The 24749-nt window shown below is 40.2% G+C and overlaps 3 protein-coding genes across 7 annotated transcripts; 2 read left to right on the plus strand and 1 right to left on the minus strand.

Annotated features, from left to right (window-relative positions):
* Positions 1-128: 128 nt before the first annotated feature.
* Positions 129-2682, minus strand: cnpy4 (canopy FGF signaling regulator 4). Its single transcript, XM_056369955.1, has 6 exons — positions 2497-2682; positions 2219-2345; positions 1800-1896; positions 1347-1469; positions 1098-1215; positions 129-776 (listed from the first exon to the last, which is right to left on the minus strand). The coding sequence occupies exons 1-6, from the start codon at positions 2579-2581 to the stop codon at positions 634-636; spliced, it is 693 nt and encodes a 230-aa protein (XP_056225930.1). The 5' UTR covers positions 2582-2682; the 3' UTR covers positions 129-633.
* On the plus strand, positions 2616-17366 carry LOC130164944 (calpain-5-like). 2 transcript variants are annotated; one of them, XM_056369953.1, is made up of 15 exons: positions 2664-2750; positions 3678-3904; positions 4437-4767; positions 7824-8008; positions 10366-10497; positions 10613-10824; positions 11457-11649; positions 11745-11938; positions 12295-12372; positions 12495-12924; positions 13003-13125; positions 13219-13415; positions 14367-14485; positions 14748-14884; positions 15001-17366. In XM_056369953.1, the coding sequence occupies exons 4-15, from the start codon at positions 7844-7846 to the stop codon at positions 15175-15177; spliced, it is 2157 nt and encodes a 718-aa protein (XP_056225928.1). In that variant the 5' UTR covers positions 2664-2750; positions 3678-3904; positions 4437-4767; positions 7824-7843; the 3' UTR covers positions 15178-17366. The 2 variants fall into 2 exon arrangements, with proteins under 2 accessions (XP_056225929.1, XP_056225928.1); XM_056369954.1 differs by lacking the exon at positions 3678-3904 and having other exon boundaries at positions 2616-2750.
* Positions 17367-18096: 730 nt separating this feature from the next.
* LOC130164012 (transmembrane protein 272-like) lies at positions 18097-22533 on the plus strand. Of its 4 annotated transcripts, none has more exons than XM_056368377.1 (5): positions 18097-18231; positions 20093-20180; positions 20291-20341; positions 20520-20726; positions 21909-22533. In XM_056368377.1, exons 2-5 carry the CDS (start codon positions 20117-20119, stop codon positions 22115-22117), a joined length of 531 nt encoding a protein of 176 aa, XP_056224352.1. In that variant the 5' UTR covers positions 18097-18231; positions 20093-20116; the 3' UTR covers positions 22118-22533. The 4 variants fall into 4 exon arrangements, with proteins under 4 accessions (XP_056224352.1, XP_056224355.1, XP_056224356.1 ...); XM_056368380.1 differs by lacking the exon at positions 18097-18231 and adding an exon at positions 18247-18397; XM_056368381.1 differs by lacking the exon at positions 18097-18231 and adding an exon at positions 18264-18520.
* The last annotated feature ends 2216 nt before the right edge of the window (positions 22534-24749 follow it).

The following is a 24749-nucleotide window of genomic DNA, read 5'->3' on the forward strand; positions in this document are numbered from 1 at the left end:
ACAGAGAAAATGTGAGAGAAACAGAAATAAGAGGCAAATTCTTCTGGTAACAAAATGTGCTCTCATATATTTTAGCAGATTTTTCTTCAACAAACTGCAGAAAAAAAAACAAATATGCAACATTATTATGTATAAAAAGCATTTTATTCAACATGAAAAACTGTACATATTGCAATTAAAGATGGCAGTTAGGGGTAAAAAATAAGTCATATGTACCATATAGTGTTGGCATAAGAAGAGATGTAACAGCGTTCACACACATATAACACTGAAAGAGTCTCAACATGGTAAAGGCTTCAAACCTTAATCCAAATAGATGAGTGTTTTAAAAGGTGCAACAGTTTATAAAAGGCTAAAACCATTTCTATAAAAATAACAGGAGAAATTTAGTGTTAAATTGTACAAAGCATAATCTCACACCAATGTAACTCTCAATGTAAACTATCACTAAATTTGGCACCAGAAATAAAGTTAAAATAAGATTTTTCATTCAAAAGCTGAAATAGTTAAAATAGTGTAAATATATGCACTGGACTTTGCCTCCAAGAAAACAGTTAAAAACATGCCAGCCAAATTCTAAAACTGAGGTTTTGTGTTGTCTTCTGCATTTTTCTTTCTTTCAAAGTGTTTTCCTCATAGTTCCCCACCGTCATGCGTCTTTTGCTCTTCTTTCTTTGTGTTGTCATTCACTCCTTCTTCTTCAGTGCTGTCGCCCCCTGCCTCGCCAGCCCCTCCTTTTTTCCCCATGTCTCCTTTCCACACCTCCTTAAGGCATTCTGAGAGAGGGAGAGAAAAACAACATGAGGAGGACGAAGAGGTTTCAGCAACACAGTTTGCTTTCAATCAGAGGGAAGAGAGAGGGCTGGGATGTTTGGATTTCAGTGAGTTCATGTGCAAAACTAAAAGTATTTTTATTTTGTTGGCATTCATTCCTGTTTCATTTCCTTTGGATCCACCTTGTAACTTGTGTTTGAGACAGCGCTCTTAAAGAAAGACAATGTAAAATAATGGGACAGATCAAGAGTGTCGGACGAGACTTTACCAAACACGTCTCTGTGCTGAAGTGAAGCTAACCCCACTTTCTCTGTGTCCCCTACCTAGCTCTGATGTCTTGAGGATGTGGCTCTCACAGAGGAAGTTCTCCAGTCTCTGCTCCTGATGATGGAAGTACCAGTCCTCCACCACCTCCTCATACTCCTCCAGCATCGTCTCACACTGCACAACACACACAATCAGATATTAAGTTTATATTGAGGTCTCTGAAATAAATCAGTTGTGTTCCAATTTTCCATTTCCCACTGCTCCACAAGTGCTGTACTTGACAACAGCAGGACACACAACCCTACCTGTTTCTTCATGTCCGACACCTCTACAGACGGCTCGTCCCACAGTTCAAACGGCATGCCCAGATCCACTTTAACTCCTTTGTGGACCAAGTTCTTCAGAGTTGTCATGGTCTGACTGGCTCCCTGCAGTCACACAAAATAGCGATCTGTCAGTTTTCTATACAAAGTTAATGAAATGTTTGAAAATGACAAAAATCAAACAAGAAAATTTTAAATTTTAGGCATGGTTGTTAATAAATGATGAAGCACAAGTTTTTGGTAGAGGAACTCAGACTTAAGGTCACTGACTAAACACACAGGAAACACAGGCACACTACTTACAAGCAATCCTTAATATTTTCCATTAGAAAATCAAAACTTCTCATTCTTTCCTGTGCTCTTAACTCCATTAGGAACATACAATGTATGTAACTGGGTGTGAAAAATGTTAAAACATGAGCAAATTAACTTGACCTTGGCATATCGAAGGCTGCCCGGCCTCTCTGCATGGACGTTATACTGCAGGATGCGCTCACATATGTTGTCCAACGCCTCTGTCAGCCGAGTCTCCCTGAAGTCAAAACACATGTTTAAATGTTGGCCTCACACACACATAGACACACGGCAGAGTTGTAGGCTTTCTAACAGTTTAAACAATGCAAGAGTGAGATGTCCTCTTAAAGGGTAACTCCATAGATTTAACAAATAAAGCAGAGTTCTCTAGTGGTGGGGAATAAAACTCATTTTTTAATATCAGTAGTGAAACTGGAGAAGTTGAGAAAAGTCTGAAGAAATAACAGCAGTGACATGGACTCCTTTGTAAAACAGCATGTAGCTAATAATTGTCTTCTCCCCATGTTAAAGTTATATTCCTCAGACAAGAGTTAACTTACGACGTGTTGTATTTGATCTTTCTTCTTCTCTTGCCTGTATCCAGCACTTCTCCAACCTCCAGCACTTCTTTGGAGCGGCCGGTTTTCGCCAGAGCATCCTGCAGCTCCACTGTCAGAAACTTACACACTGACAGACAAGAAAATACAACCGTAAAAAGCCGTAAAAACTTTGTTCTACCAGCGTGCATGTCAAAGTTTATAGGCAGACAGAGGACACAGACATTTGTAAACAAATAGCACCATATCGGCGGCTAGCTAGTGTCGCTTTCTCGTCCTACCTTCGCATTTATTCGGCAGCCTCTCGTCTTCGTCTGCTGCGACAAAGCCGCAGACACAAAACAAAGCCAGAAAGAAAACATTCATTGCGACAGTTTGCTTTAAATCCCACAGGCGACCTGGAAGTTTAATATTTCGGCAGCCACATCGGCATTTTTGACGGCGACTTGCCACTGCGCATGCGTAGCCGATCCCCGATGTTTCGATTTCAGGAGGGAAGGTCGATAGAAGAAAAACTCAACTCCAAAAAAAATACGTATGTCATTTGTATTTATTCTCATATTTTTCATTTTTTTACTTTTAAAAGTCAGCATACCACTTCTCATTTGTCTGACCCCCTGCTCATATTATTTTACATATATAATTTTAAATGTTTGCTTTAATATCAACATAATTCTGCTAATTTTAATTGTAACTTTAGATTATAACTAGTATGCTAATATGTAGCCTAGCCGTTTTTACAGTATACTCCAAATATACACCAATTTATTCAAGAATTTAGGAATATAAAGAATATAATAATACATGTCACGTTATTTTGATATGTTTATAGTATATATTATTTAAAAAGGTTAATCGTTAAGGTTAAAAATAATCATATTTATTTAATTGGAAATATTAATTTCTTTATTTTATCCAAAATATTACACCAATTAAATGCATTTTGAGATATTTGTCGTAACACTGTCTGAGAATTTAATGCACCAGTTTTCTGGAAGGATTTATGTATCCATACCTTATATATCAGCATTTATGGTATAAATACCATGAAAATATATTGGACATATGTGCCATTGTTGCCATATTTTAACACATACTTTGAAGTATTTCTATGTATTTTACATGGAATGGGATTCAAGCAAAGCAGAGCATGTGTTTTGATGTTTTGATGGTCACGTTGCTATTTACTTTACTTTATTCACATTTTGCTTTTCAATGTTGGATCTTTACCTCTTTGTCCCTTGATGTGTTCTTTAAAAAGCCCAACGTAAAATGAAAAAACAACAACACTTAATTTTTAGCCATTGCAGTTTATTTGCTGAAACATGCTTTTTCTAGGTCATCACTAATGCACTGTTGCAGGTTGTGAGGTTGATCACATATATAGGAACGGGGGATAATTAGCCTGATATTTGGCAGTGAAGCAGTTAAAATAGAAGGTGCTTGCCTCTTGGTTTCTCAGGTGTCAGGGGCAACACACTGGGCAGCAACAGATACTCCAGGAGTCTTTGTGGGAGAAGATAGAGATAAGAGGAGAAGAGACTGAAGAGATAAGGGGGATAAAAAGAGAAGAGAGAGAGAGTCATTGGCCATGTTAAAATGAGGAGAGAGGAGAAACGGGGTGAGGCATGAGTGGGGAGGAGAACACGACAGAATGTGAAGTCACCAACCAGAAGAGCAGCAGCAGCAGTAAGCAATACGTGCACACACACTCCTGGAAAACACATTTGTTTATGTTCTCCAGTAGCAGAACACCTTGCACACAGGTGTCAGATGATACACTGTTCATCCTAAGTGTCTGAAACTCAAGAGTAACTGCAGTAAGTGTAGTATTTTACTGGTGTGAGGGTTTCCACGGCTATAATTATGTGTTATGTCACTTGGAGTGGTGACCCGTCTGTCTATTGTCTGTGTGGAGGGAGATAAAGTTACACAGGCGCTCGGCTCCAGCAGCAGTGTCACCCTGCCCTGTGTGTCACGGCTGTATGCACATGGCACACACACTCATGCATCAACACTAGAAGCTGTTACGTATGCACACACACGCACACATGATACACAGTCATAAGAGATGGTGTCAGGGATCTTGCACCCTCACATCAAGCTGTACTTTTGTCCTGCAGCATCGTAGAGCTGCAGGAATATCATCATTACTCTACTTTTCTATTGCATTTTATTCATTAACATCATTCACATATATTGTTTTTTTTTTTTTATCCAGGTCCAGTGAACACAAACATTAAATGAGTTCCTGGTGGAAATGTTTCAAACACTCCTGACAGAGTCGGAGGAAAGAAGAAGAGGAAGAAGAAGAAGAAAATTTTGCTTTGGACGCAGTCAGTCGGCTTTTAACAGCCAAAGAAGAACAACAGGAAGGAGTGGACACATTCTGCCTATTTTTGGTTGTGTGGTTGTCGCTGAAAAAATGTGGATTCCCTGAAGGATTTCCTAAATGACCAGAGGAGGACATGAACCTGCATCTAGTGCCGGGGCTTAAGGAATAGTCTCATCTCAGGAAAAGCAAGTGGATAAACCTCTAACCTGACTCAAAGGTAAAATACCTACACTTGTTGAAAAGGATCTATCTTGAATTTATATTTTATCAACTCCTGTGACTTAAAATTAGTGAATGATAATGATAAATATTCTATCAAAAAAACACTCAACCCACCACCAGCGCTGACAGGACGAGAGCCTCGCCTGCCAGCCGAGCACTGGATGTCTCAAACTGATGACAGCTCTTTTAATATACACACACTGGGCAACTTCTATATCTAGTATCTACTGTTTTCTGATGCTGTCAAATGTTTTTAGATGAGTAATGCTTGCAAAGACAGGAGTAAAACCTTTGTTAGATTATCATAAAGCTCATATTTTCAGTGAAGCTTGTTTTCAATATATTTTGATAAATTTAATGGCCACTTAAGAAACAAACAAAGCACATTTTTCATTTCCAAAAAAACTGCATTTGATTGTATTTGTGGTCAAATACTTTAACATACTGTGGATAGTCAATGTCTAATTGTTAACTTTAAAGGCATTCATTAAAACAGCTTCTTAGAGTATTTGAGAAGTCATTCCAAAAAAAAGAAAAAGAAAAAAATTCTTCTTTTTAACACTGGTTTTCATGATTTCTGTCTGTTTTTGATGAGATATTGCTGCTGTGTTTATTTTATATATTTATATATATATATAATATATATATATATATATATATATATATATATATATATATATATGCGTCTTTTTCTGCTGTGCATTAATTGATATATATATATATCAATTAATGCACAGCAGAAAAAGACACACTGAAACAGACACATCCAACAACAAAAAAAATTTAATTCATCCATTAGAATAGTATCAAACATTAGCAGTGACTACAATGTGCAAAATCAATACATAAGAAAAAGCTATTTCAAAAAGCAGGGGCTTTATTACAGTGCTCTGGCTCTAATGACTGCAAATGATCTCATTTGAAAAGGAATATTACATTACGTAAAACTAAATGTTTGCTGATCAAATCAAACTAAACCAACTCAATTCAAAAACACCAATTAAAAGACTCAAAATACTCGAAAAAACAGTTCATTTAAATGACATGTTAATTAAAGTCTGACTAAACTGCGAGTTATGTTTTATCATGTTAATACTGAGACACAGGAGTTGCTGATATTCATACATTCATTAAGACATGATGAGTGGTGGAAAGCTACTCAGTAAAGTTATAAGGTAAATGTAGTGGAGTAGAAGCATACGGCAGCAGAAAGTGGAAATGTTCTAGTAAAGGAGAAGTACCTCAAGTCTACGTAAGTTCAGAAACTGAACGCATGAACTTACTAGTTATATAAAGTGATTAAAAATTAGTCCCACTTATACCAGCTGCAACATGAAAGTAATATACGTAAACGCATAAATAATTACAATAATAGACCACTCTGCAGAATGAGTACTTTTGATATGTTGCTACTTTTACTTTAAGTAAAAGCTCTGGATACGTTTTCCACTGCAGGACATGATACTGTGATACTGTCAGTCATGAGGTTGATTCATAATATAATCTAAATCTGTGTTTACTTTACATGTTTCCTGTTGTTTGTGCCACTGCATAAATCTGATACAAGAAAAAACCAAACCTCACTGATAATTGATAACACTGACCTGTGCGGTATCTGCAAACCCAAGCACGCACACACACGCACACACGCACACACGTGCACACACACACACACACACACACACACACACACACACACACACACACACACACACACACACACACACACCACCTGGCATACTATCAGTGACGCAGAATCACACTGCTTCACACACACCAGTTGATATCCACACACCCACACACACACGTACACATAAGCACACACACACACGTACACATACACACACACACGTACACATACACACACGCGCGCACACACACACGCACGCAGCTAGCTGACTTAGGGTCCCCTGCAGTTCAAATCACTGATGACTAAAACGGTACCATTACCTTACTGCTGTCCTCACCCTATCCCTTCTCCCTAACACACACACACACGCACGCACGCACACACACACACACACACACACACACACACACACACACACACACACACACACACACACACACACACACACATACACACACACTGACCCTGCAGGACCTCTAGCTTCCTCTGCTGCTCGAAAATACACAACCCAGATGGCCACTAAAGTCACACAAAAACCAGAAGTCAGTGTCTATGATATCAGTGTACATAATATTCATAATGGAAAATAAAGAATTGTGATTAATCTATGATAAAATTGAGCTAAATGACTAAACATTTAAATTTTTCAAAAGATTAACAATCGATAAATGTATATACATGCTACTGTCCATAAGTGATATGTTAGTTTTTCCAGCTCACTCTACACACCAGCCTATCATATCATATCTAAACAACTTGTGTCTTCTGATTAACGTTGTAAACAAAGATAGTCAGTGTCTAATTTTGACACTTAAATTATAAATTATATGTTATAAATTCTGCTATTATGGTAGAAAAGCAAATGTAGACTGTGGCAGTCTACATTAAACAATATGTTATTCCATGATTCCTGTGTTTTCACAGAGGAAACCGACTTTTCTGTTCATTTTAATTCGCTGTTATTCAGTGTTTGAGCAGTATACTGTAGGTACTGCCACTAAACTCTGTGTTTTGGCATCTTTGCACTTCTTGGATCTTCATGTGAAAAATCTGACATAATAAGTCTCTAGTTTTATTCTTTGGAAAACCTAAAACAACACGTGGATTATCACAGGACATTAAATGCTCTCTTGCGGGCCACCTGTTGGGTCCTCTCACATTACATCAGGCTTTAAATGCATGAAGTCTACAACTTCTATAACTGAACAACTGAGCAATTTGATGAATGAAATTAGAAGAAACCAAAATGTTTAGTGATTTTTACAGACTGTTTTGATATTTAATATAAGTCTGCTAAACACGCTGTCAGTGTAACCCTACACCACCTCAGTGGAGCATGGCTTCGTAGCTCAAATTTCTCCCATTTGACCCTTGCAGTTATATTTCTTTTTCCATATATCTGTCACATTTCTCCTCCTCAGGCCTCTTCTGTCCAGCCAGGATGCCCGAACGAGTGAGAGACTTCCAGGGTCAGAGCTTCCACAGGCTGCGGCGGGACTGCATGCGTCGAGGTGCGCTCTTCAAGGATCCCCTGTTCCCCACCACCGCCCAGTCCCTGTTTTACAAAAGGCAGCCCCCGCTGGGACTGACCTGGAAGAGGCCGAGGGTGAGTGCGAGGTGTGCGGGGGGAGGTGGGGGGAGAAGCTCTTGGAGAAACAGGAGGACGGGGATGAAGGATGGAGGAAACTCTTTGTGACACCGGTAAAATCACTCTCAGTTGTAATCATTTACAGCGGTGATGAGTTCAGATCCCTACGAAGAGTTTTCACACATCTAAATCGAGTGTCTGGCTCAGCGTGTTACGTTTCCATCAGATTGGGTTAATTAAAGCACTTTCTATTATAGGTAAGGCGTCAGGCAGTGAAACCTTAGCTCTCAGGGAGCAAATGGCGTGTGCTGCCGATGGACTGCTATATTGGTGTGTGTGTGTGTGTGTGTGTGTGTGTGTGTGTGTGTGTGTGTGTGTACAGTTGAGTTAAGGAATAGCAACAACCAGTTTAAATAGCCCAGGTGTTTTTAGCACAATGTTGAGATGGCTGTAGCTGTGTATAAGTATAGGTGTTTATTGTGGCTACAACAAGCCAAGTAGTATTTAATGGGAGTGTAATGCACAAGAATAAACACAATGAAACGAGAGATTAAAGTGAAGGTCAAATTATTTATTGCCCAGTGCAGACAGGCTATAAGTAACAGTGCAAGGACTTTTAAGGGAATGGATCATGTGTGTATGAACAAAATTATCATTATGCAGCAGAGAATAGGTTTTTATATTTGTAGAAATGCAGGAGAAAGATTAAGAGAGGACTGGAAATAAGCAGGATATGGCAATGGTTTTCCGGATGTTTTTGCTTCCTGATCTGATTTCTTCATTGTGTCATCTTTGTAAGGGTCACTTCTGTCTGAGATGTACTTTAAAAAAAAACTTAAATTAGAGATGGCAAGTCAGAACCATGAAGTTTTTCCCTAAAGTCTGTAACCAAAATAATTTTATTTACCACAGTAACTTCAAAACTTCTTATGACCTCTTTAATACCAAATAAAATGAACTTTCATAACCTTTTCACAGTCATACAGATGAAAAAATGATGGAGAACCAATAGGGACAATAAGGCCTACATTTACTAATTAAGTACTTAAATCTTGTCAGTATTCCCCAGCTGTATATGACAGCAATCCCTTGTAAATGAATGAATGAATGTGACACACATAGGTGGCTGAAAACTGATGGGTGGATTAACCAGTTAAAAAATGTAAAAATAAAGGTACTGTTACTGTCTGCAGCAAATGTAGTAACTGAACGTTTTTAATACTTACTTGTGGAGGATTCAGAATTGAATGCTTTTTAAGAATTTTCAAAACCCCCAAATTCACCAGTTAATCGCATTGTACTTCATAACATCATAACATTTTGTCAACAAATTCAGACATATCTGAGCAGTAGGCGGATTGGTTCATTGAGTTCGTTCAGTTTGAGGCCTGAGCCTTCAGAATGTGAAACCACGCCGGCGATTAATCTGCTGATTTACGGCGGAAGAGAGAGGGTTAATGGTACTGTGTTCCTAATGCTCCACTCAGGTATGTTAAGCGTGTATCAACAGGGAACTGGATGATAGTGTGACACCTGCTGACACACACACACACACACACACACACACACACACACACACACACACACACACACACACACACACACACACACACACACACATACACACACACAAACACACGACAACAACGTAAAACACACTTTGACTTCCCATTTGCGGTCATAACGGTCCACTTCACAATCTGGGTGGCCTCATCTGCTCATCTGTACTTGTTATGAACTTGATATCATCTTAGCGAGACGGTTTAGATCTGGTCTCGAGTTGCATTTAACAAGGTTACGACCACTGAGAGTGTATCTTTCTGCGTGTGTGTGTGTGTCCAGCAGCACTTCTACTGTTACCTGACCCTGTCCAAACTGAGATCAACAGGTCCACACAGAGGGGATCTGTCTCCTCAGCAGTGCTCTGACACTCGGACTGAATCAGCTCACAGGCCTCATAAAACACTGTGACGTTAACTGCTGCACCCATTAATCACACAGCTTAGTCCGCATTACTGTGAGTGCCTTTAAAGCTGCTATATAATCAATATTTTATATTAACAGTGGATCAAATGACTGTGTGTAATGAACCCACCGATAATAATCTGCAGTTCCCTCCAGCTTTATGCAACATTTTAGCATCTCTCAGCTCACTGTTTTGGTTATAGGACCCAAAACGTTACTGCTGTGGTTCACTCTTTCTGCTCTCTGTGTTTGTAGACGCAACAGGAAGCTGTTTTCAGCACATAAGCTGAAAACTGCCCAACACCAGACGAGGGATAGAAAAAAGTTTGCGACTTGCTCGTGAACATATTGTGGCATTTAGCAGCTAAAGCGTTACATATACATCTCTCTTTCTGCTGATCCCCATCCAGGAAATATGCAAGGACCCTCGTCTGTTTGTCGATGGCATCAGCACTCGTGACTTGCACCAAGGCAGTCTGGGTAACTGCTGGATGATGGCTGCCATTTCCTGCCTGGCGTCTGAGCCATCTCTGTGGAAGAGGGTTGAGTATTTTCCTTCCTCCTTACCCTCCTTACCCGCCTGTTGTTCTTCCTTTCTTCCTTCGTTCCTTTCTTCCTTTCCTTCCTCATTTCCCCTCCTCCTCCTCCTCCTCCCAGGTCATCCCTGACCACGTGGAACAGGAGTGGAACCCGAAACGCCTTGACTTATATGCGGGAATCTTTCATTTCCGGTTCTGGCGCCTTGGCTGTTGGATGGACGTTGTTGTGGACGACCGTCTGCCGGTCAGCAGGGATGGCGTGCTGCTTTTCTGCCGCTCGGCTACACCCCGAGAGTTTTGGAGCGCCCTGTTGGAGAAGGCTTATGCCAAGTGAGTGCATGGAAATGAGAAATGCTAGTTAACATCTGATGGGACTTCTAGCAGAGGTAGAGTACCCTGATTGCTACGACTGTCACTGCTACTTATGGCAATACTATTGCCCCTGACTGCCCTCCCTCACCATTTCTACCCTCAGTTAAGGGCTCCAGGACCTTGCAGATTCCTCTGCTCCTTTGTCATCTAGTACTATAAGAAATTAACAGCTACAAACAAGTACTACATCGTGACAAAAAAGCCCATTCTTCCAAGGTATAATCTCCATATTGGATGAATCTACAGCTCACAATTAATGTCCAGCGTCAGCTCAGGAAGTAGTGTGTCCTGGATGTAATCAGACACAATGCCAGGGGGTGGAGGTCGGGGTGTTGGATTGGCGTGAAGCCCTACAATAAACTCTTCTCATTTGCCATAACCGCAATTTTTCCTTAACCTTAACCTTTGCATGCACATATACTATTGAAGGTGAGAATTAAAAAAAAAAAAAAGATGGCACTAGCCGTAAAAAGAACTGTCGCTGAATCTTATCTGGTGGATTTTTGTATCATAAAAACCTGTCCAAACGAGAAGAGGGAAGATTGACACAGTCATTTAATCAATCAGTCCCACTCTTGACTGTCTTCCAGGCTCAACGGCTGCTATGAGGCACTGGAGGGAGGAAACACTGCAGAGGCCCTGATTGACTTCACTGGGGGTGTTTCAGAGCCCCTCAGTCTGGATCGCGAGGCCCTCACCTTGCACAGCGACCACAGGAGGACGCTCTTCCAGACGCTAGCCAAGGCGCACGAATGCAAAGCCCTCATCACCTGCTCCATACGGGTTGGGCCTTTTATCCCTGAGCATCTGGGAATCTTCAGCATTTTAGAAACTGGAGAACAGGCTGAAATAAGTTCTGTATGTTTTACATTTCTCAGCCAGCAGAGGGGGAGGCGGTGGAGTCGGTGTTGGACTGCGGCCTGGTGCAAGGACACGCTTACGGGATCACAGCGGTGAGGAAGGTGAGGCTGGGGGAGAAGAGCCTGAAGACGGGCGGGGTGTCCAAACTCTTCATGGTGCGCATGAGGAACCCATGGGGGACCACAGACTGGACGGGCGCCTGGAGTCAAAGGTGAGGGCACTTTACTGACTTCATCTGCCACATGTCTGACTGCTGAGTACATCATACGTTTTGCAGGAGCTCTGGGAATTAAGCCTCTGCTGACATTTAACAGTGTCAGACTTTTACAACGTTTTACAGCGCCACTGCAACTTTTTTGGACAATGTCTGACATTTTACAATAGTTTTGGAATTGTTTCACTAGGAGACATCTGCCATTTTCATTATGAAACTATGAGAAACTCTTGAAATGGCCAAAATGGACCAATAAAAGGTTTCCAGAAGTTGAACTTGTACTTTTCATATGCCGTTTCCATTGTGTTGGACCTTACAGCTTTGACTTTATTGGCCTTGCACGCCCCCTGCAGGTCGCAGCAGTGGCAACAGATGAGTCGTGCAGAGAGGGAGAAGATGGGCCTCATTGTTCGGGACGTTGGGGAGTTCTGGTACATTTGTTTTTATTATTTGGATTTTAAAATAAAAAGGTAATAGTTATCTAGCCTCTGCTCTGATTTATGTGCATATAACAAATTTCCAGTTAACCTTACTCTGATTTCTTCTCCCTCAGGATGGATTTCGAGGATTTCTGTCACTACTTCACGGACGTGGTGGTGTGCCGGCTGGTGGAGAGAGCTCTGCTGTGGCCCAGCTGTCACTGGAGAGAAGTGTGCTGCTACGGGGAGTGGGCTCCGGCCCCCACCACCCCTGGATACCCTCCATCCACCGTCCTCCACGGCGACTTTGCTCTGACCCTAGGTAAGACAAACGTCAAACCTGGAGGGACCGAGCAGCGGGGGAACCGAAAGGAGGCCCGGCTCGGGGAGAGTCAGCAGGAGGGACGGAAAAGAGGACGGTGTGAGCGAGATAAGGCTGTTAAAAAAGTGATGAAGGAAGATGATGGTGGAGAGAGGAATGGAGGATGGGAGCCACAGGTGGATAAGAGGAGTCGATGTGGAGGATGCATCAACCATCGAGAGACTTTCCTGCACAATCCACAGGTAAAACTAAAGTGGACTTTACATGAGTGCAGGAACTTTGGACATTAACATAATTTATCTGTCTTTTTTTTCTGATAGTTTATGTTTGAGGTTGGAGGCAAAGAGGAGGAGGTGCTGATCTGTCTGCAGCAGGAGGACAGGAGGATACAAAGGAAAGATGGAGGAGGAGAAAACCTGCCTATCGGCTTTGAGGTGCTGAAGGTGAGCAGGTCGTGACACTAAATATGAACAACGCACCTTTTTCCAAATCCTGCAAAAGTTCAAAAATCATTTCCCTGCCGGTGTCGTCCCCAGGCGGAGGTGAACCGCTGCAGCCGTGTGCAGTGCGTGGTGGAGCAGGCGGCCAGCTCCGTCTACATGGACTCCCGCAGCGTAACACTGAGGGCAACTCTGGCTCCAGGCCGCTACGTCGTGCTGCCCACCACCTTCCTGCCGGGTGCAACCGGACGCTTCTTGCTACGACTCTTCTCCCATTCCCATGTCAGACTCAGGTGTGTGAAATGTGTCTGTGTGCAAGTTTGATAGCAGGTTTCAAATTAAAATCAGGTAACATGATCCGTATGCGGACAGTATACATACTAAATATTGATATTTGAGTGTGTTGTTAATGCATATTTTTGTCCCAGAATGCAACACACGAAGAATGGTGGAGCTGGGTGTTTGTTAAACAGCTCCAGAGAGATCTGGGAAAACAAAGAAATAAGTTTTAGATTTTAGGGAAAATATTTTAATGTGTGTTTGTGATGTTTAACTGGCAGTGTGCAATTATAATCTATATACTTGACTGTTTTACTGACTGCTAAAATATAATGATAATTCGTATTCAAAATATACTATATACGTTAATTGTGTAGAGACAATTTGGGACACAGCTAATCTGTGAGATCCCCAGAGATCACCTGTCAGTCTCACATGAAGCATTTGTTATTGTATGTCCAACACATTTGAATTTCAGAGAAGGTATATATATATAATAGAAGGTTCTTTATTAGTTTTCACATAAGCTGCCCATTTATTTGTACCATACTGTGAAAAATGCAAATTGCTTCCTGTTTTTTTAGAGGATTTTATGTTACATCCCTGGAACAACAAATGTTGATATAATTGTACATGTATTTTTATGAAATGTTATTAATTTATATAACAAGCATAATGTAGATTTAAACTTTCTTATGATATCTGTATGTTTCACTGTAAAAGCAGAACAAAAAAAACATGAATAAACACAAAATGTTGGGAAAAGTCATTAAACATGTGAAACAATCACAAGGGCCACCAGTTTAAGATTGAGCTGATTGCAGCTGTTTCTTCTTAAAGCTGAATATTTATACGAACACACTGTGGATCATTTCTTTCAATTTTACAGCAACATTACGTTTCCTGCTCTCAGATTTCAACTTCCCTTGTTCCTCTTCAACATGAACCCCTTTTCCATCATGTAGGGAACTGAGGGAGGATTTGCCGTCTCCCTCTGTGTTCCAGTGTTTTCTACCTCAGCCTACAGTGGTGACCACCGTTCATCTCTGCAGAGCGTCAGGACTCAGCCCTCCCAAACAGACAGGTCACTCAGCACAATGTCTCCTGAATTGTGACACATACACAGACCAGAGCAGGGCAGGCAAGAGACTTGGAGTTGGAAACACTCTTGTTTTTTGTCTGTAGCTTCCTAATGTACATTTTAAATATTCATGAACAAAAGCTGAACATTAGACTCTCAGTGGTGTCAAATTTATCGTAGAAAGCTCCCACATATGTTTGTATTTGCAGAGCTCCTTGTTCTCTTGTTTCTTCCTTACATCATCTGATATTGTTTATGATCACAGCTCCAGATGTTTATGCCACAGTGCGATGCGAGAACGACACCATCAGGACACGGGTGTTCAAGGCGGAGGGAAACCCTGAATTCAACCTCAGAACCATCTTCTACAGGAGATACCCCAACACACACATCTCTGTCGAGGTACACACATTCCCCCTCACACACACACACACACACACACACACACACACACACACACACACAGATAATAAGCACACATTACCAGTCCTAATCTGTGTGTGTGTCTTGTCGTGCAGCTGTGGAGCAGGGGCCTGCTGTGGGACTCGGTGCTTGGCGTGGCTCAACTCCAGACGGCCAAGGCTGAGAAGAGTCGGAGTCATGTGATTGATCTACGAGGTGGCCAATCCGGCTCGGGATACCGAGGTCGCATCTATATTGAGACGTCCTCCAGCGTCTGCCTCACAGACTTGTGACAGCATCGTCTGGTTGCCCTGGTAACTACATCCAGCCATGGCAACCACTGTCCTCCCTGGTGGAGGCTTGTGTTGGACAGTTCCTAAAAATATATTTAACAAAAGGTGCAAATAACATATTAAGTTTCTATTATTTAACAGATGAGTGGTTATGTGTATCTGCCGGTCAGATGTGCAGGTGGGCATCCTTCATGACTTCAGCAGTTTAACCAAAAAAGTGAAACTGCTGCCAAAACAAGTTTTGTTTTGTGTTATTATAATATTTATTAATTATACTCATGTTGTCATCATTGTTGATTAACATGTTTGAATGCAATGTACAGGTGCTGGTCAATAAATTAGAATATCATCAAAAAGTTGATTTATTTAAGTAATTCCATTCAAAAAGTGAAACTTGTGTACTGTATACATTCATTCCACACAGACTGATATATTTCAAGTGTTTATTTCTTTTAATTTTGATGATTATAACTGACAACTAATGAAAACCCCAAATTCAGTATCTCAGAAAATTAGAATATTGTGAAAAGGTTGAATATTGAAGACACCTGGTGCCACACTCTAATCAGCTGATTAACTCAAAACACCTGCAAAGGCCTTTAAATGGTCTCTCAGTCTAGTTCTGTAGGCTACACAATCATGTCGACGACTGCTGACTTGACAGTTGTCCAAAAGATGACCATTGACACCTTGCACAAGGAGGGCAAGACACAAAAAGGTCATTGCTAAAGAGGCTGGCTGTTCACAGAGCTCTGTGTCCAAGCACATTAATAGAGAGGCGAAGGGAAGGAAAAGATGTGGTAGAAAAAAGTGTACAAGCAATAGGGATAAATGCACCCTGGAGAGGATTGTGAAACAAAACCCATTCAAAAATGTGGGGGAGATTCACAAAGAGTGGACTGCAGCTGGAGTCAGTGCTTCAAGAACCACCACACACAGACGTATGCAAGACATGGGTTTCAGCTGTCGCATTCCTTGTGTCAAGCCACTCTTGAACAAGAGACAGCGTCAGAAGCATGGTTTGGGGAGCCATGTCATCTGCTGGTGTTGGTCCACTGTGTTTTCTGAGGTCCAAGGTCAACGCAGCCGTCCACCAGGAAGTTTTAGAGCACTTCATGCTTCCTGCTGCTGACCAGCTTTATGGAGATGCAGATTTCATTTTCCAACAGGACTTGGCACCTGCACACAGTGCCAAAGCTACCAGTACCTGGTTTAAGGACCATGGTATCCCTGTTCTTAATTGGCCAGCAAGCTCACCTGACCTGAACCCCATAGAAAATCTATGGGGTATTGTGAAGAGGAAGATGCGATACGCCAGACCCAACAATGCAGAGGAGCTGAAGGCCGCTATCAGAGCAACCTGGGCTCTCATAACACCTGAGCAGTGCCACAGACTGATCGACTCCATGCCACGCCGCATTGCTGCAGTAATTCAGGCAAAAGGAGCCCAGACTAAGTATTGAGTGCTGTACATGCTCATACTTTTCATGTTCATACTTTTCAGTTGGCCAACATTTCTAAAAATCCTTTTTTTTGTATTGGTCTTAAGTAATATTCTAATTTTTCTGAGATACTGAATTTGGGATTTTCATTAGTTGTCAGTTAAAATCATCAAAATGAAAAGAAATAAACATTTGAAATATATCAGTCTTTGTGTAAATGAATGAATATAATATACAAGTTTCACTTTTTGAATGGAATTACTGAAATAAATCAACTTTTTGATGATATTCTAATTTATTGACCAGCACCTGTATTTTGATTAAATAATTAACATTGTGCAAGTCAGTTTTCATGTCATTAAATGTCTCCATTTTATGAACTTCAATTTGTTTATTTGAGTTTAAATCAATGAAATAATAATAATAAAACTAGCCTACATTTTTAAAAACTTATTTAAGAAAACACTTTCAGTTTATCCTTCAGCCTAGAGAGTGTTGTTGCAATAAGGTTTGCATTCTTGCATGTTTGTTTATTCACTTCTGCTGACGTCAAACGGCCTCATATCTTACAGTGACTAGGCAAAGGCAAAGTGAAAGGTGGTGTAAATAGCAACGAAAAGATCTAACTTTTTTTCTGATCTTTTCATCGGCAGCAAAATGTTGCATTTTGAGATACTGTGTTAGTCTTACCTTAAAATCACACGCACAAAGCGAAAATAAAAGAGCCTTACAATAAAAGAGCCTGAATGTATTCCCGATCAACTTTCTTTTCCGAAATATTTTGCATTTTTATGTTTTTTTGTTTTATTTTTGATAGTTGATGTAACAAACTTTTTTGCAACATTACTGCAGCTGTTATTGCTCAGGAAAATCATCTGGCCATTACATCATCTACTATGTGGCCAGAGGCTCAGAAGTCCACACCTGCTTCAAAGCAAATATACAAACTTCAGTTAAAAGGCAAGGACGCATTCAACTGTTATCTGCCCTAATTTGACAGTATTTGTTTATCAGGAGGCTCGGCCTGTTACTGTACATTTGAGTGCTGCTTTCGGAAGTGAAGGGATCTAAAGCTACCATTAGGCCTTCCTGTGTTTGAAGAATAAAACACGCTTTGCTTTGTGTTGTTCGAAGATGAGGTTTTACTCACTATGAGTATCTTTTATAATCATATTTTGGCGCAGTTTAGTAGAACACTTTGTCCATTTTATGTCCTTTTTAGTGTGAACTTAAGCAGTTAAACCAAAAAAGGGTTTTTTAGATGATCCCAAAGATGAAGTTATCCATTATTTCCAAGAAAATAAAAACAATGCTTAGAGAAAAAGTTAAAATAAAAAGTTTTTTTATTTTATTATGCCATACTTTGTAATGATATTGGGACCTGTTGGAGGATCCAATCACCCAAAGTCAATTTTTAGAGCCTGTCATAACTTATCTTAACAACCAGTTGACCGCGTGAACGCCTCACTTCCTGTGCATGCGCGCCCCCGAGAGGTGGAGGTTTGACATTCTGCTGGGCGCGGCTGTCAGCGGCTCCGACAGACACACACACACACACACACACACACACACAGACACACACACACACAGACACAGACGTCAAACTGAATAGGTGAGTGTCGGAGAATTGAACAACAAACAGTCGCTTCCATGCTTTAAGTCGCCACTTCCGCCCTCACCGGAGACTTCGTGCGTATGTGTTTTGCAGACGGAACCTATTCTCGTACAGTTAGTTTACTTCGCGTCGGAGAAGGCGCGGTTCAACGTTATCTGCTCAGGTTTGACAGCGTTTTATTTCCCAGGTGATTCAGCTCCCTGTTTTTTTTTTTTTTTTTAGCAAAGTTGGACCTACCTGAGTGTGATTTACTTTTCTCTTGTTTGGTGGGGGCGTCCTCAGAATAGTATGTATTCAGCTGTTGTAGCCGTTTGTTCGTCACATTTATATTAACTTATAAAAACATCCCGTTGTGGACTTTAAAATTAGACAAATCTGGTCCGTGTCCTTGTGTCATATCTGTGTGATGTGGTGATGCACAGGTTGATTCTTGTCGCTCCTGCGGTTTTGCAACATTGGTCAGACTGGCTTTAGGGAATGCAGTCAAACCTCTCAGTCAGTCATTTTTTAAAGTGGTTACTGTTGTGTTTTTGTGCGTGAACATGAATTGTGTCCACGCTGTGTTGGTCACAGTTCCTGATTATACTGCCTGACACTCATTAATAGGGACTGCATGAGAAGCAATTTACATCTACTGGAAGGATCTGTGGCAAAGTGACCTGACCTGATCCATGACTTAATCTAATTGTAGTCTCTCTAATGAACAGCCACACGTTTATATGTATCATTGCTGTTCCTTAAAAGCTCTTTAATGCAAAGAAAATTAAAATATACGACAATTCCACTTGTAATTCCCTTTAAGTGCTACAAAGTGAAGAAAGAAAGAGGCATTGCAGGTCTAATGAAAGATGCAAGATGCAAATGAGCGATCCAGTTGCATCATGGGGAATTTATGATCCAGTGTTGTTGGTATTTTGAGAGATAGCCTACTGGGGGAAAGATTTCGACATATCTGGGCCTCTGCTGCTTTGACTTTAACCATTCTTGTCCAATCTGTCCTTTGTGGGATCCCTAACTTTATGGAGGTGACATGAATTGGTGCAATACTTCTTTAAATCACTGGTTATAAGACGATCAAAATACCTGCACTTGCATGTATTTTTGTTGAAGAACTGTCAGAATCATCCGACAAAAACTTCACTCTCTCATGAGAAAAACCAAGCAACAGAACCCGTGGGTTAAGGGTGACGATATAAGACCTGAATCTAGAGTAGGTCAAGATCTGGTCTAGGTTTCTGGTTTTGCCTGTGCTGAATCTTTATTATACACAATTATACTAACATAGAAATAGGAGATTACCCAGAGAGATTCAGTGAGATTTAAATGTCCTTTTATTTAGAAGTTTATTGGGATTTTGGCTGCAACTAATAAGCACTTTCATTACCCATTACTCTGCTGATTATGTTCTGAATTAATTAATTGTTTGATCTATGAAATATTACAAAAAATACTCAAAAATCCACAATCCCATTTTCCAAAGATGCTGAGTTTACTGTATATATGACAAAGTAAACATCAGATCCTGATGTTTGAGAAGCAAAATTACTCAAATAAGTAATTGATTATCAAAATAGTTTCTGATTAATTTTTGTTGACTAAGTAACTGATGATTGGTCTTTTTGTTTCTGCTGTAATTTGGATAAAGCGATCATCCTTAGACCATCCTTCCTGCAGAAAATGTTACATCTTGAGTTTGACTCGTTTGTAAATTGCTGTTTAGAGATGTTGCTTTTGTAAAACAAGTTGGTGGCAGAACGATGCAAGAGAAAAACTTTTGTGAAAGAGTCACTGTCATCTTCCAGTGTGCAGACTTTTAGTTTTATCAACATTATTCTCAGACCTTTATCCTCCTCTGCAGGTTGGAGCCTTCACTACCGATATAATGTCCCGCACTGGTCTTATTCAACACATCCGCAGCCCTCCTCAACCCCCAACACCGATACTAGGTGAGCTCTGTTCACGCACACTGGTTGATTATTCTCAGATTAGGTTCAGAAAAGAGTCCTAGTGTCTGAGTGTCTGAGCTTTCAACTGAATCTATTTTGTCTTCTTTCAGGACCTTCAAAGCTGTTCCTCTGCATCCTGCCTACTGCTCAAATTGCAATTGGTGAGAGAGTCGTGCACATTAACAGACATTTAATTCATTGTGTTTGAGTAAACTTTCTGCAGTGACGGTGAAGCAGCCGGTTTCACTGGATAGTTGTGATTTTTGAAATGCCAGAAAGTCTGCACTTGTGAAAATGTGGACTGACAGATCTCCCATCGTCCTCCCCCGTGTCCAACAGGGTCAGTGTATCTGAATGAATGTCCACGGCAACACTACATCCCCATCTATTTGATAGTGGTGGGGGTTTTTGGCCTGGTGCTGGCGGTGCTCTCCTGCCTGCCCTGCGCCCAGGAGCCCAAAGATGGCACCTCCAACCCGCTCAGTCAAGTCTGCATGACCTGGAACTCGGTGACATCTTTCTTCCTCTTCTGTTGGTTCATCGCTGGTGAGTGTAGATAGCGGTGGGCTGGCGAATGAGCCACAAGGCGGGAAACGTGACAGAAGATGGGGCAGTGTTTGGGGGCGAAAAACTTGTTTCTGTCGATATGAATTTTGTTATGGTGTATCTCAAACATGGTTCTGGTCGAAAGAGAAACTGAAATTACACCAATGATTAAACATTATCACCTATCAGTATGATGCAACATATTTCAACATAACCACAAACCGCAGCCTCCAAAACAACCATGCAGTCTAATCAACACCGTCTTAAAAACAGTGAACAAAAACTGACCATTATAACCTTCATGAAGGGAGTATTTATTGTATTACAGAGCATTAGTTTCAGCCTAGTGGGCCTAAAAATGACAATTGAGTATGCTTAATTGCAGGTAACCATAACAACAAAACTAAGTCTTCAGTCCATGTTAAGTTCAAATCTTAGCATGAGTGGTGTAAGTGTAATAATACACAGCAAGGTTTCCTAATGAAAGAAAATAATGGAAGCTACTCATCGTCTCCACCTTGTCCATTATTTCATTAAAGTGGGCATTACCTCTTTTATGCTACACTCCCTCGCTCGCTTCCATTAAAGTGCACCAGCTGGACAATCAACAACAACACTCTGGTAACATGTATGAGCCACTAGATGTCCACCAAAACTAACACCCCACACTTTTTTACAGTTCCACAGCTGCACACACACTCTGTAGATTGATGTTTGGACTCAACCTTATGCATTTTAGATCAGTAAAAAAAATAATAGTCCCGTCTCTGAGAAATTACAATGCTAGCGAGCTGAAACCTTATTGGAGTCTTATTTGAAAAGATGCACAGGTTCAGCGTGCTAGCCTTCTAGTTTAGTATCATTACATTGTGCACATTATATTCCTTAATTACAGTCACATCTATCCACTTTGACTTAACTTAAGAGAATTCAACCTCCAGAGGAGCAAGAGTGAGATATGTTCAAAAAATTTAATTATTCAAAAGAGATCCTCCACACCTTTGTAAGCCATGTCCTTCATAGTAGCACTGACAGTGAATAAAACAAGCGGCTGCATAATGTAACTGTCTCCTGAAGGAAAGAGATTATACAGACAGTGGACATTTTACCTGTAAGAAGCCAAGAAGGTGGTTAGAGCAAGTCTGTAAGCTTTTAAACTGTGATCAATCCTTTTTTTCTTAGGTAACGTGTGGATCTACTCCATTTACGAACCCAACTACAACAAGAACACAACGAATGTGGATCCGTACTGCCACAAGACGGTCTACTTGTTCGCCTTCTGGACCACCACTCTGGTCTACATCCTCTTGGCCGTGTTCCTGTTCGGCGGCTGCTGCGTTCTCGTCTGCTTCTGCCTGTGCGGCCGAGCCGACCCCGACGACAACGTCTAAAGACGGTCCGCAGACACGACGAGGAGGCGGGCCGCTGTACTGTACACATCATGTTTGCTGCTGAAGCTGTTAGTTTTTTCTGTTGCAAGTGTGCCTAGGCTATGAGTTTATGGGAACATATGGGGAGCAGATTAGAGTGAACTTTCTTTATTAAATACATAATGTGCAACACAAGACTAATATGTGTCATTTTAAAACCTATCTTGTATTGCAGTTGCACTGACCCAACAGATTCATGCTTAACTCGAAGGTGGAATCGATTTTAATACTGATTATAAGAAATGTTTTCTCATTGCTGAGCCTTTTCTTCTTCTGCAGATTTATATGATATAAGATGTATTTTTTACATGTTGAGCCAGAAATTGGGCTCAAACTTCATTCGGAGTACAGGATGAAGCAATAAAATGTTGGTTGTTTTTTGTTTTTTTTTATTTATTGCTCATGTTTGTTGATGAGTTGCGTCAGGTAGGCAGTTAACTAATCATATTCCTCATGTTCCCCATCATGCACTTCACTAAACCTTGATTTCCTACAATCCAAACCTAAATATATCATGACATCTAGTGCGGTGGTTAGATTCCAGGAAACATTTCTGAAGGTGGCCTTTTTAGTTTCCACTGCGTGACATTTAATCACAACACTAAGCTGAAATTAAAAGGAAATGAATGAAACGCGAACTCAGCCAGATCTTAGTTGGGGATGTCGTTAAAAACGCCCTGTGTGACCACGAGATGAGCTTTACTTCACGTAGACAGCTCCGGTCATACTAACGGAAAACAGTAAATGAATACTTCCTCAAACTAAGATAACTTTTAATAGCTGTTTTATGGCTGTTTATGATGACGACAAAAAATTCCACTTGACAGTTAATGAGTGTAAAATTGTCCACAGCCAGATACAGTACTGACCAACAAATCTGACACTTGCCTTATACAAATATACATCAGTGCTTTCATAATAAACATAGATACAATATTTCAATACAATATAATTCAAACTCATAATCGATGTAACAGTCTAACAGCAGATGTTTATTCTATCCAAGAAGGGCTGCGATAAAACAAATGAATCCATCAATTATTATTTCATGATAAATAATTTAGTATATAAATTGAAATATTGTGAAAATTGCTAAACACATGTTATCAGAGCCAAAAGGTAACATCTTCATTCATCTTGTACATACACAACTGCATATAATGATAAACATTCACTTCCCCTTTTCACTCGCTCTGAGACAGGACTGTAAGTGTAGTTCATAATATCACATATTATCTGTGAAGTTTACTGACTGAACTCAAGTTATATTAACTGAAATAAATAACCCAATATATAAATCAAGATTACGTCATAAGATAAGACCAAAAACTCTGTATGTTAGCAAGCAGCAGTGTGTTATTCAAAATTGGTACACACTGGAGAAACCTGATCATTTTAATTTGTTGAACACTAAATTCATCATATGGAGTTTATGAAATGTCTCAAACTGTGTGGCATGTAAACTAATACAGATTAATGCAGAGATATTCAAGGTTAAAGTACGACTTCACGTCTTATTACCAGGCATTGTTGTAACAGAAAGGAAACAGAAAATATCAAGAAGAAATATACGACCCATGCATACACAAACTTAATCTACCTTCTATTATGACAGGTTATACTATCACATCTTGTTTTTTTCTTTAATCATCATTTTCTCACAGAATGTGCCTAACCTTTAAAACTGAAATAATACTATTTTTGTACTAGTATTTGTATATAATACATTTTCTGGTGGAAGGACTTTCAACATTTCTGAGTTTGTTTGGTAAATAAGTTAAAGTTATTTCACTGTTCTTGCTGCTAAAAGAAGAAATCCAAGTTACTCATTCACTAACATAGTGGAGCATTAAGAAACTAAAGAGCTAAATATATTACCTCGGGAGTTTGTAGAGACTTAAATGCAGTTAAAAGGAGAGGCAGCCAAACACACGACCACAGATGACTGCTTATGTTGATACATATCTGCTAGATGTGTAAATAGGCAACTGTTAATACATTTGCTTCATTAAAAGCCAATAATTTCAGTTTTTTACAGCATGTTCTGGCCAAAAAAATAAATGAATGCAGGTTTAAGTAGAACTTTTCCCCAGAAACTACTGGACAATTAATGCACTGCAATACCATTTACAGGCCACTAGATGTCACTTGTAACAAAAGGGTGAAAGCTGTTCTCAACACAAAGCTAACAAGCTAAGATCAGTTAGTGGAAGTTTCACCCTTCTACCACAGTACAACAGGAAATCTGTTTACCAGTGTAAAGAGGGTTCTTGTTATTATGAAAACTAGTATGTTTGGATGTGAGTAATAACATTTTTTGCTCTTTGGGATAAAGCTAGAAACTCTTGCCCAGAACCTCTCTAGGAATATCTGAGATTTACACTAATGATCATCCATGTCAATATGATGATGATGTTTTTTCTACAGCTTCTGATTCATTTAAGCAGAATTTCACCTTATAGTCACTGGTAAACTTTAACAGAGAGACCAAATGCAGAATTATTTGAGTCTTAACTCCGATCATTCTCACTACTGAGACAGAAAGGAATAGAAGAGAGATATTATATAAGACATTGTAGTTATTGACATTGTT

The sequence above is a fragment of the Seriola aureovittata genome, chromosome 23 (assembly GCF_021018895.1).
Source record: "Seriola aureovittata isolate HTS-2021-v1 ecotype China chromosome 23, ASM2101889v1, whole genome shotgun sequence".
NCBI classification, from domain to species: domain Eukaryota; kingdom Metazoa; phylum Chordata; class Actinopteri; order Carangiformes; family Carangidae; genus Seriola; species Seriola aureovittata.

What these genes read in the sequence shown, in the direction of transcription:
- LOC130164944 (XM_056369954.1), top strand. Translation starts at nt 7,844, where the DNA reads ATGCCCGAACGAGTGAGAGACTTCCAGGGTCAGAGCTTCCACAGGCTG. An exon ending in ACGGGCGCCTGGAGTCAAAG is followed by an intron (nt 11,939 to 12,294) that starts GTGAGGGCACTT and finishes CGCCCCCTGCAG; the next exon opens with GTCGCAGCAGTGGCAACAGA. An exon ending in CTTTCCTGCACAATCCACAG is followed by an intron (nt 12,925 to 13,002) that starts GTAAAACTAAAG and finishes TTTTTCTGATAG; the next exon opens with TTTATGTTTGAGGTTGGAGG.
- cnpy4 (XM_056369955.1), bottom strand. Translation starts at nt 2,581, where the DNA reads ATGAATGTTTTCTTTCTGGCTTTGTTTTGTGTCTGCGGCTTTGTCGCA. An exon ending in TGTCGGACATGAAGAAACAG is followed by an intron (nt 1,216 to 1,346) that starts GTAGGGTTGTGT and finishes TGTGTTGTGCAG; the next exon opens with TGTGAGACGATGCTGGAGGA. An exon ending in CCTCAAGACATCAGAGCTAG is followed by an intron (nt 777 to 1,097) that starts GTAGGGGACACA and finishes TCCCTCTCTCAG; the next exon opens with AATGCCTTAAGGAGGTGTGG.
- LOC130164012 (XM_056368377.1), top strand. Translation starts at nt 20,117, where the DNA reads ATGTCCCGCACTGGTCTTATTCAACACATCCGCAGCCCTCCTCAACCC. An exon ending in ACCCCCAACACCGATACTAG is followed by an intron (nt 20,181 to 20,290) that starts GTGAGCTCTGTT and finishes GTCTTCTTTCAG; the next exon opens with GACCTTCAAAGCTGTTCCTC. An exon ending in TACTGCTCAAATTGCAATTG is followed by an intron (nt 20,342 to 20,519) that starts GTGAGAGAGTCG and finishes CGTGTCCAACAG; the next exon opens with GGTCAGTGTATCTGAATGAA.